At 37.4% G+C, this 12,284-nt stretch overlaps 1 protein-coding gene across 1 annotated transcript in view; it reads right to left on the reverse strand.

The window, feature by feature from the left end:
- Positions 1 to 12,284, reverse strand: part of kdrl (kinase insert domain receptor like) — a 197,265-nt gene that overhangs the window by 49,178 nt on the left and 135,803 nt on the right. Inside the window, exons 13-18 of the mRNA XM_048544908.2 lie at positions 10,877 to 11,185; positions 8,036 to 8,182; positions 4,057 to 4,188; positions 3,202 to 3,308; positions 1,129 to 1,264; positions 604 to 708 (exon numbers count right to left, since the gene is read on the reverse strand). Coding sequence (XP_048400865.1) covers positions 604 to 708; positions 1,129 to 1,264; positions 3,202 to 3,308; positions 4,057 to 4,188; positions 8,036 to 8,182; positions 10,877 to 11,185 — 936 coding nt within the window. The remainder of the gene's footprint in view (positions 1 to 603; positions 709 to 1,128; positions 1,265 to 3,201; positions 3,309 to 4,056; positions 4,189 to 8,035; positions 8,183 to 10,876; positions 11,186 to 12,284) is intronic.

Consider the following 12,284-nt stretch of genomic DNA (forward strand, 5'->3'; position numbering starts at 1 on the left):
AAACATCATACCTCCCAATTTTAATCTTATCCACAAGCTCATTTACCTTGTTTCATGTATTGCATGCATTTAAGCACATGTTACAACCAGACAATGGCAAGAATTTGTCTGCAGCTGTCCTCCGCTTTGCTAATTTTATCATTTTGGTGACCACTATCTCTGAATTTCATGGGATTCCGGCATTCAATTCTTGCCCTCGCCCCTTTTGAGTAGATAAGCTGCAGATACATGGACGTCACGAATTCTTCTGGCTAAATTCCACAATCTTCTAAGAAAGCTCCTGCTAATTGCCCCAATAAAAATATTAATTGATGCCCCTTTTCTTCTGATACACTGGGGAAATCTTCAATTCTCTGCCATCCATATGCCCACGGATATTTTAATTTAAGAGATTGTATCTTTGTTTTTGGCCAGCTCCCAATTCTGTATCAGTCAGTTAGGTGAGAAGGCTTCAGTATACGATGAGAAGCTGGGTCAGCACAACACCCAGTTAAACAGAGAAAAATTGTTTGTTGTTGGTTGGAGACTACTTTGTAAGTGACTGATGTTAATACCTGCAATGTCTGCATGAAATCCAAAATTAACGAGGAAGCAGAAAAGTACCTTTCAGCATTTTTACAGCCACTGTTTTACAGGTTGAAGACTTATCAATCCCAAAAGCAGATGCCTCTACCACTTTTCCAAATGCACCAAGTCCCAGTGTTTTGCCTGTGCAAAGAGAAACGGGTTCAGTTCACAATAGATTTATCTTTAGATCCACCTGTACACTTGTACCAGCAGAAAAATATAATTCAATGCAAAAGTCTGGAAATATGAAAAATGAAGTAAACTGTTTCTAAGGTTGATTAGGAGTAATAATGGTTCATTAATTAGTTGATCTAAACAATAAAGTATACATGCTTCATTAGATCCATCCCAATAAGTTAGAGGAGGAAATGCTATGATAAGCCCAGAAGTCAATGCTACCACAAAAACAAACATTGCTCTGGTGAATGATTTGAAGTAGTGAACTGAGATTGAAATTTAATTGTCAAAACAAAGAGATGTTTAGTCCCAAGAATATTTCCTTCCTTAAAGTACATTATCACATCTTTCCAAACATCCTACCTATAAGTATGTTGTACTTACCAAGCCTGAGTCTGTCCCTGGGAAACTCCCATTTACTGCTATCATATGCTAGATGCTCACACTGCTCATCCAGAGGCACTTCATCTGGATCCATTATGATGGACAGATATCCAGATTTAACATCCCCAGAACTTGGCTGCAAAGATATTATGAACTGTTGTCAATTTGCATGCCTGCCACTCATTTTCCCATTTTTGTTAAAATAGATCTTCCTGTGTTTAGTGAACAAAGACTCCACCTGGTGCATTAATGAACAGTTCAATTTCTGAAAATGCCAGGTTTGACCTCTGATCTGTGCTGAGTTAAATTTAAGCCAGGTTAGTGGCTCCAACCACAGCCTTGGCATACCTGCACTACAAAACGTTAGCCTGGAGTTGCTGTCATGAATTAATCAATCCTGTTGGATGTTTGTACACCTGTGATTACGAACGAGGCTGGTTCAAGTGGTGAATAGGCTGTCACCATCAGCAGAAACAAACTTTCTCTGATTTTGTGAACGGACTGAAGTGGGTCGTGGTAGAAACAGGAAATGGCCTTACAAATTTCTACTTGAAGTGCAGGATGGTGTGAAATTTCCATTCATTTTATGAGTTAGTATGCTTTAGTAGTACTTGCATAGCAGAAATATGTCATCTGAGATAATGGGAACTGCAGATGCTGGAGAATCTGTGATAACAAAGTGTGGAGCTGGATGAACACAGCAGGCCAAGCAGCATCTCAGGAGCACAAAAGCTGACTTTTCCCTTCTGATGAAGAGTCTAGGCCAGAAACATCAGCTTTTGTGGTCCCAAGAGCCTGCTTGGCCTGCTGTGTTCATCCAGCTCCACACTTTGTTATCTTAGCCCCACACTTTGTTTTCTAGAAATATGTCCACTGTTGGGTTTTCCATGATCTATGCTCCAACAAAACTAAACTTCGAAATTCTTTGTAATGTAAGAGTTGAGAGATGGGAAGACGTTGTTTAAACACATAAAGAACCCTCCCATGTCACCCTCGTCATCAATTATCATGTGAGATTTCTAAAATAATACTTTTCAAATTTCAAGTTATTTTCTCATGGCATTAAAAGAGATGGTGCAATGTTACGCTATGGTTGATTTACCACTGTCAATCACCTGCTCTTTGGACCATATGGTGTTATGCCAGAGATCAACAGGCCTACCAAAAATATTTCACTGACTGATCCTAGAAAACCTGATACATCGGGGCATATCTTATGCTGGTTTAAAGATCAGATGTGTTAGAAGTGAACCCTGTTCCAGCAACACAAAAAAACACAAAGCATTATTTGGGATTAGGTGAGTGAACATTTGGAATGCAGTACTCGAGGGAACCTAGCCACTATATAAGAGAATAACCTGCATTATATAGTGTCTGTCACAACATCAGAACATTTGAAAATGTTTTATAGTCAAATAAGCATCTCTGAAAGATCATTGCTATAAAATTGGAAAGAGGGCAAATGATTTGTGCAATTAGCCATGATCAACAACTAAAATAATTATTAGAAGAAAACTCATTTAGTGCTGATTGAGTGATATGTGTTGGCTGGGATACTGAGGAGGAGGGTCCACTTCTCTTCCTTGAATAGTTTCACAGGATTTTATATGAGGAAGACCTTCAATGTGTCAACCAAAAGATGGCTCCTCCAAAAGTGGAGTATTAGCCCAGATTACATTCCCTCACTTCTCCAGAATGACTTGAAGGCAAGCAATTCTGAGTCAGATGTGTGTTAGAAGTAAATTTCCAGATGCATGGAGACAAGTGCCACACTTACGAAATAAAGGGAGAAAATAGAACAAACAGATAAGAATCTTTCTATTTCACGAAGTACAACATATAGAATACTGAGTCCAAGCTTGTACTTCATTAACAAATTAATGGTGTAAGTATTGGCCTTGGGACAGTTTCACATGTTGCTTTTTGGAAACTGATCGGAGGTGAATGATTTAGTCTTGCAGTTTGAAGCAATTGTACCTCCAACCATTCTTTGTATGTTTTCCTCATCTGGCATTTTGATCCTTCGCTTAATAAAATAAATGTGGCAACTAGAAGGATTATTTATAACCTTACCTTCTTGAGTTTACGTATGAAAAGTGTGAGCAAAAGCCAGAAGAGTGTGGCTGCTACCCCAGTACAGACCAAAATGATCAGTTCCAAGTTGGATTTTTCCTCAGACCCTGGAAAAAGAGCATTAAATTACATGAAAAGTTGCCATTGTACGTGGATTAAGTTTTAATACAACCCAGAATTAATTTATTAATGATGACAGACACAGTTTGTTCTGAATCTAATGTCATATGAACCCTATAATGATGCATAGAATGACCTTTAACCTGAATAAATGATAACTTCTGCTCTTTGAGCGCATGCATGTGTTGTAAGAGAAGCTTTAATTATTAAATATAACTATTAAATCTTCCTAATTATTTAAATTTCCCATTGCAGTAGCATGCTCGAGGTGCAGCATTGCTATGATACCTAAAGACACTTTTTAAAAGAATAGAAAAAGAATACATATGCGTGCAAGTTCTAGGGAGATGCATGGCACAAAATATATGTGTCATTTGTTTCATGACTGAATACATCCAATTCTTGATTTATTTACGAGATTCTGAAAATATTTTGCTTTTAGACAGGTGTCAATTTTTGAGGTTTAGGCCAACTTTAAATGAAGTTCAGTAAATAGTGGCTTTAGCTATGTTGTATGAAAACTATTGTGATTCTGGAGTATAGTTAGCACCCTTTGCAAAAATGTTGGATAAGTGTGCTTGAGTGCACATGTGTGTGTTTGTGTGTATTTGAGCATTATTCCGCCTTTCCACCATTTAAATTATGTGAACTTAGTGAGAGAAGGACATTTCACCGCCATGGTCTACAACCCACATTTTGCTCGAACAGTGAAAGAACATTTTTGCAGATCCATACCTAGGACTGCTACATATGCTGATGTTTCAACACTCCCCCGCTCATTGGTGGCCTTGCATTTGTATTCTCCTTCATCATCATATCTGACTCTTTCAATGATTAAAGTTTTGTTTCCTGATTCCAAAAAAATGCCTGGATTTAGAAAAGAAATCACATTGTTGATATTAGTATTTAAAGATAAAAAACAGAAGGAACTGTGGAAGTTGTAAATCAGGAACAAAAACAGAAGTTGCTGGAAAAGCTGAGCAGCATCCGTGAAGAAAAATCAGAATTAATGTTTCAGGCCCAGTGACTCTTTCCCAGAACTTCTGTTTTTGCTAGTATTCAAAGATATCTTGCTACTGTAGGTCTTCGTAAGTGGTAAGTAAACAGTCACAAATAAAATCTTCATTCTTGTTTCAAGTTATGATACTTGTTTCCACAGCTTTTCATGATACAAATAAAACGATGTCAGAATCATAGAATAATTTTAAACTCTAAACAAATAACAATCTTTTTCTGCAGGCATTCTAGGCTTACATTGAAATATTATTGCTATTCATTTATGTTACCATGTCTAAATTTCGCAAAAAGTTTACTTTTAATTTCTCAATAGACATGAGGCTGGAAATTACAGTGTGATAATCGGTCTAACCACTTCTTCTTGTGGGGATAGGCTTTCTGATGCCTTTCTCAAATGGCTCTTGTTTCTATTGCTGACCTTGGCAATGAGTGTGAGACTATAAGGAAACATTGCAACCTAATCTAATCCTATTGCCACCTGATATTAGCTTACAAGGAAGGTATCTTCTTATGACATTCTCTTGTCTACTAGTTTAATAGAGGAACACAAATTGATTTATTTTAACCAGGTTAATGCCGCCATAATTCACAACCTTAGAACCATGAGTTAAGTATCAGTGCCATATTCCTTCCATCACACAGACATCCTCCAATTGAAATTAGATTTTCATCCTTGTGTTTAAATTTCTCTGTAACCTTGCCTACTCCCCAGTCTGTAAGCCCATCCAACGCTACAACCCATGCAAAACCCCTGCTTTTTTGACTTCTGCCTCTTCCTCCTCTTGCTCCATCATTAGCACATATGCTTTTGGTTGTTCAGATTGTGCTGTCTAGATTGCCTTTTTAGCCTGTCCTGTCTCTAAACTAGCTCTCTTCCTTTAAGAATCCCCCTAAAAACCCCCCATTTTCATCATCTTTCTTTATGTCTCATAAAGCTTGAAATCACTGTTATTCACTTGTACCTCTGTGTCTTGGGACATTTTTATAAATTTAATTATAATTATAGATGCAGGAAGATCAAGTGAATGTTTTGCACTGTATGCTTGTATTAATATTTTGTAGTCTGTGGACAGTAATAATTTATTCAAGTGCCAATGTACACTTGCAGCCCAGGACTGTCATAGATCAACCTTATTTCCTTAATTCATAACTTATTCCTACTAAACTTCTGTCTTTGCCTATTTTTCTGAAAACAGTTTGGCCTCGTTGGTTACATTTTTCAATGCCTTCCTCAAGTGGTTATTATTTATACATCCATCATGCAGGGAGTACTGAGTATTATCAACTCTGATCATGTTCTCATCTGATGTTTGAGTTTCCAATACATGGAGCAACAGTTGTTGAAGAACAATTAGGTGTGGAAATCTGATATCCTTCTACTGAAATGGGATTTTAAGGCACAAAGAAAAAGATTGGTCACATGTTTGAGTGACAAGGGGACTAGTGATGGAAAAGAAAACATCCAAATGTACTGAAAAATGCCAATTGGCCTCTTAAATATACATTTTATACCATGGAGCAAACATGTTACTTCTTGATAAAAGTGTCAGTACTTAATATTCTGTAAAGGCAATTAAATAACATTGACTAAATATACACATGCAATGATATTATTTTAATGCAATGTTTAAAAAAATTACTATTTATTTTGTCATAATTTATTGTACTTTTGAAACTGTATGACATTTTCATAACATGGTGCTACATGAAAGGAAATTATTTAAGAGAAAACATGTATAGAGTTGAGGTGGGTGTGAAAAGCAAACTGTCTGACTGCAATTCAAATGTTTTCATACTCTTCATTAATGGTGTCTTAAAAGAATCATTGAAAATTTCTAGGTTAGGATAGAATCCCAGCATAAATAAAAAAAATTAGTATTCTTGCACAGTTTCCCCTATCAGCAAACCTCCTTCCCTTGTCCACTTTTTTTCTCTCCACTTCTCCTGAATGCACTGACTTAGGCTAGAGGCAGTTCCATGGTTACAGCTATTCTTTGTGTTAGAGACTATACATTGGGCATCATGTAATCTGAGCAATTTAAATATAGAAGAGGTCATAGCCCAGCTTATTTCTAGTTCTGAGCTGACCACCATCATCTACACTACCCAGTTTTCAAGCATAGGTACCCTGACAAATTTTTCCTTCCTCCAACCCTGAACTGTTGAGGCAATGTATTGCACCTGTCCTCAAACTCTGGCTGAAATCAGATACCTTGGCAGAGCCTGGGGAAATAATCAGAGGCCTTCCTCATCGTTATGCAACAATACAATATAAGCCTTTGGTTTGCAAAGAGAGATGCTTGCCTAACAGTATTGTTCTGTGACTACTAATCCAGAGATTTATGCAATATTCTGGGGACCTAAATACAAATCCTACTGGGGCAGATTGTGGAATTTGAATTCAATAAAAATGTAGAATTAATGATGATGACACTGCTGCCAATTATTGGGGAAAATACATTTGGATTACTAGTGATCTTTGAAGAAAGGACATTGTCTGGCCTTCTAGTGACTGTACACTCAGTGCAACATGGTTGCTTCTTAATTGCCCTTTAGGCCATTAGAGTGGACAATAAATGCTGGCCTCGCCAGCAACACTCACATCCCATGAATGAATTAAAAAACAGAAGCTAATAGTATCTGTTCACAGGCAACCGCAGCTCATTCTGGTTTATATATTGCACTCCATATTTTATGGTTGCCCATAAACCAGATTAATTTATAAGGTACATGCTGGAAGACATAAAAATTGACATAAAGATACAATTTATGGACTTGACACAATTTATCTTGAGAGTAAGATATATTTCCTTTGTTCGAGACTCAGTAAACATCTTTGCAATGCTGCTACTCATAGTAACAGCATTGATTCACTCCTAGATTTTATTGTACAGAGGACATGTAAATAGAAATTACTGGTAGAAATTTAAACTAAAGTCAAGAACATACAAAAAGGTGGAAATGAATAAAAATTGATTGACAGGAATAAATTAATCAAGAGCAAATTTCTGGGAATTCTGTGACTTCCTGACTATCTGAATTTTTGTGTACATTGAAATATTGAAATTTAAAAGAATGTGAGATTTCATGCTCTGTTATACATTGAAACTGTATAAAAATACCATGACTAATACTTGTATTTCTTCAGCATCCATCACATCAAAAGATATGAAAGCTTTTTGTGCAACACAAACTACGGAGAATATTGTTATGTAGACAGATGGGAATGTTTGTTAAAGTTCAAGGTGAATGTGACATTGGAATATAAACCATCACCAATAAGGCAACTCTCTGAATTTTAAAGCTTTAAAAAATTTGCCAGGGTCTGTTGTAGATATGTTTCACATCTGAAAGGGCAGTTATTCTCTTGACAACTACTCCAGATGCCTTGAATACCATTTCTAGATGGATAGAAGATAGATGTTTGGAAATAAAAGTGCACGCTGTTTAGAGATACACATGAAACAAGTAAAAATGTGTGTAACTTTATCAGCTTTGAAATTGCTTTTTGTTATTTTGGAGTTTTTGTTTGCAATCAAGAAAGGTGAAGCATCATGGCACAATGTACAGGAAAATTACCATATTTGAAAAGAGCGAGAAAGACCATTAGGTTTCAGATTAGTGAGAATGCAGTCCTATTAGCTTTAGCACTTTATTCGGAGAAAGAAAAAGAGATAGGAAATATCATGTAATGCACCTGAAGCTGGGAGAACTGGTTGTTCATTTTTGTACCAAGTGATGCTCGGAGGAGGTCGTCCACTAACATCGCAAGTCAGGATCACAGTACCACTGCTGTTAACCTCCTGTCCTGTCAGGTTCTTTTGAAGGACTGGTATGGTCTTGGCTGCAATAATAGAGAGAAAAAAAAATTTCAATTGTCTACTTGACTTTTTTTTTTCAGTTCTGTTCTCTTTTCCAGATAGAAGTGATTTCCTAGACTGGTTTTGATCACTGGAGGAGACAAAAGCAGAGATTTTTCTCTGCATTGGATGCATTTTTGTTAATTCCATGCGGTTACTGAAAGCCCAAGCAGGTTCTAAATTTAAGAATGGAAGACAAAAGGAAAAAGAGGTGGGATGGCACACTTAAGAAGGAATGACACAAGTAAAGGATCAAGATGTAGAATTAATGTGGGTGGAGCTGACAGGAAACAAATATTGCTGGGAGTTGTTCATAGAAAACTAAACTTCAATACAGTATAAACTATGCAATTTGAGATGCAGTTCATGTGGGTAATATACAATATTGGATGACTAATTTACATGTAGGTTAGGTTCACCTAATCAGTACTAGTGCTGTACAGGATGAATTCCTGGACTGTGCTTGGGATGTGACTCTGGTATGGTGTTAAGGAGCCAACAAGGGTTCAGGTTATTTTGGGTTTTGTGGTACGTAATGGGAAAAGGCTAAATAAAAACTTTGCTGTAAAGGAGCCTTTGGGAAATAGTGCCCATAATGTGATTAAAATGTTAAGTGAAACATGATGAAGATAGGATCTTAAATCTGGGCAACTGAAGCTATGAGGCAATTAGAGGTATGTTGACTTGAGTGGACTGGGAAAATATACAATAAGATTTGATGGCAGACAGGCATTGGCTAGTATGTGAAGAAACACTATAAAGCCATAAATATACATTTCTCTCAGGTACAAACACCTAAAGGGAAATGTGAATGATTGCATTGGATTAAAAGAAGGATTTAGCAAGAATGTCAGAAAAGTTGGGAAGGCTGGCAATTGGGACCAAATTATGACCCTTCAAAGAGGGGCCAGGAAGCTGACAAGGAAAAGGGAAAGCAGAATACAAATAAATGCTAGACAGAGACGTAAAGGGAGACTGTAAAAGCTTCTATTGGCCGATGATAGGAAAGATATTAGAAAGGACAAGCATGCACCTATTGCTGGTGGGGGCAAGAGAATTTGTAGTGGAGAATTGGGAAATGGCAGAGATACGGAATAATTACTTTATGCCTGGCTCCATGGAAGTAGAGAGGATCTTGCTGAAATACGAGGCAATTAAAGGTAATTAAAGAGCTAAAAGAAATTAGTTTTAATAAAGGAGTAGTAGTTAAAAAAAGTGGCTGGATTGAAGGTTGCTGTACCTCCTGGACCAGATGAACTGCATACCTAATTGTTGAAGGAATTAATAGTAGAGATATTGGATGCATTGTTGGTTATCTTTCACAATTCTACAGATTCTGGAAGTGTTCCCGCTGGCTGGAAGGTCGAAAATATAAGTTCACTATTTGAAAAGTGTCAATGGAGAACTACAGATCTGCTAGCTTGACCTCTGTAGGAGGGAGAATGTTAGAATCTATTTACCAGTCATAACTGGTAAAATCAGGTAGCGTTAAATCAGATTTGACAAAGTTGTTGGAGATTTTTGAGTCTGTTATTTGTAGCATGGACAAAGGAGAACCAGAAGATGTGGAGCATTTGGATATTCAGAAAGCCTTTTGACACAGGAAGGTAATTTCGAGGGCATGTTACTGGGGGGAATACACTAATACAGGTTGTTTGATAGGTAGAAAACAGAGAGTGGCAATAATAGATCATTCCCAGGAAGGAAAGCTATTAGTAGTGTGGTATCACAAGGGTTAGTACTATGTCCAGGAAAGCGTTGGTAATAAAAGAATGGACTGAAGGCTGGGTCCTGTGAACTATTGTATTGGATAGCTGGGGCAGGTTGTTACAACAATTATAGTTAGTCCTTAATCACACCAACTTTAATTAACCAAATTAAATTTTTTGAGCTTTTTGACTGACCTTATTAGTTGCACAGTTCTGCATTGCAACCTGACAAAAACTGCACTACACTATCCTCAATCTGTGCTGCAATAATTACTAATGGCTTTACAAATATTCAATTAAAAATTTTATTTTAATTTAATTTCAATTTAAAATATTAGTATCAACTTTGGTCCTACTGAATGGCACTGTAGACTTGAGGGGCTGAATAGCCCACTCCTGGTCTCATCTCTTTTGGTCTTATGGTGTGAAGCTGAAGTGTAATAAGGATGGCCAACAAAGGGCCATTTAATATTTTGATACAAGAGTGCATTCTCCAGTTATGCTTTTGCATTTATGTGGTAGAGGATACTACAGTTTGACTACCCTCTGAAAGAAGAAGTTCCTCCATATCTCTGTCTTATATAAGTGACTGCTTTCCTCCTAGATTTTCAAGTCCCCTGAGAATCCTATATGTTAAAATAAGGTTTTCTCTCATTCTTCTAAACTCCATTGAGCACGGGCCCACCTCTCATCCTCTTCTCAATGGAACAATCCTGTTAAGGACCTATAAAAAAATTCTCCATTCTTTATCCAGAGGAACTTGTGTAAATGATGGGTTCTTGACTTTTGACTCTGTGGAAATCAGCTAACTCAGGACAGGCATGGGATCAGTCAGGTAAATGTCTTGAACGATACAGAGCAGACATTAAAGTGATATAATAAGCAGCTAAGCTGATGGGTCAGAGTTAGAAGGTTCATAATTGTAACATTCAAAAAGCTAAAATTGTAAATATATTTGGTGAGACTCACGTTTAATGTAGACCATGGTGTGCTTCTCATACTGCTCTTTGGAAGTGTTGTTCATTGTTTTGCATTTATAAATTCCGGTGTTGTTTTCGGTCAAATTTCTCATACTGAGAAATAATGTTTTGGAGTAGTTTCCATAAACTTTCTGAGTGTATTGGTTCAGATTAATGTCCGATGAATTCAATGATGACTGGTAATACCATGCAGGTTCATGCATTAAGAAATTTCTCACGAGACAGGTGAGATTTAGGTCATCTCCCTCAGTTCGAGATTCATTGGCATTTGCTTTGAGGTGCAAGTGGTCTGGCTGATCTAATTGAAAACAGACAAAGACAGTAATCAAAACTGACACATTGAATCCGAGAGGCATTTCTGTAAAATATTTTCAGTGATTCTTAACAAGGGAGAGAATTTTTCAGCAACACAGTATGGGAGCCAAACTAAAACAGCAGATTTGACATTGTTGCCAGTTGATAAACTATCTCAAGTTTAAGTGCAGCATTTCAATTCTTTGTCTTCCAGAGAATTATCAGTAGCAATGGCAGAGACAATGTTAAGTCACTAGCAACCCTCCAGAAATACAAGAATGCCAACTTTATTTAACAAAAGTTGAGGATCAACTCGTCAATACTTCCAACATATGACAATGGCAGGTAGTAAGGCTGAAAGAGATTTTTGGTCAGCCACGTAATAGAAAGGATTTGGAACCTTTACCATCACTGCCATAGTTTTGGATTACAATATGTATGTGAAAGAGGATGTTGCCATAGCAACTCAGATTTCATGGGGAATTGGGATGGGGTCATTTGGCTGCTGTGAATCAGATTGTCATCAACAGGTATTCAGTCTCCATTCTCTCTGGATTTGGGATCTGCCTCCTTGCCCTACCCATGGTGGAGGTCATGGTACTGATGGTTTGACCTATCTTCAGGCAAAGAACTCAAATAGAACTCAACTCCGCTTTGCTCCTCTTTTGCTAATTGTAACAGATTAGGGCATTATAGTACAAATGTTGGGCTTGTTGTGACAAAACAGCACAGTACCGGAAGGTTCATTTTCAGACGTTTCGTCATCATTCTAGGTAACATCATCTGTGAGCCTCCGACGAAGCGCTGGTGTTATGTCCCGCTTTCTATTTAGCTGGTTAGGTTTCCTTGGGTTGGTGATGTCATTTCCTGCGTTGGTGATGTCATTTCCTGTTCTTTTTCTCAGGGGATGGTAGATTGGCTCCAAATCAATGTGTTTGTTGATGGAGTTGCGGTTGGAATGCCATGCTTCTAGGAATTCTCGTGCATGTCTCTGTTTGGCTTGTCCTAGGATGGATGTGTTGTCCCAATCAAAGTGGTGTCCTTCCTTATCTGTATGTAAGGACACGAGTGATAGTGGGTCATGCCGTTTTGTGGCTAGTTGA

This window comes from Stegostoma tigrinum, chromosome 15, assembly GCF_030684315.1.
Source record: "Stegostoma tigrinum isolate sSteTig4 chromosome 15, sSteTig4.hap1, whole genome shotgun sequence".
Lineage (NCBI taxonomy): Eukaryota > Metazoa > Chordata > Chondrichthyes > Orectolobiformes > Stegostomatidae > Stegostoma > Stegostoma tigrinum.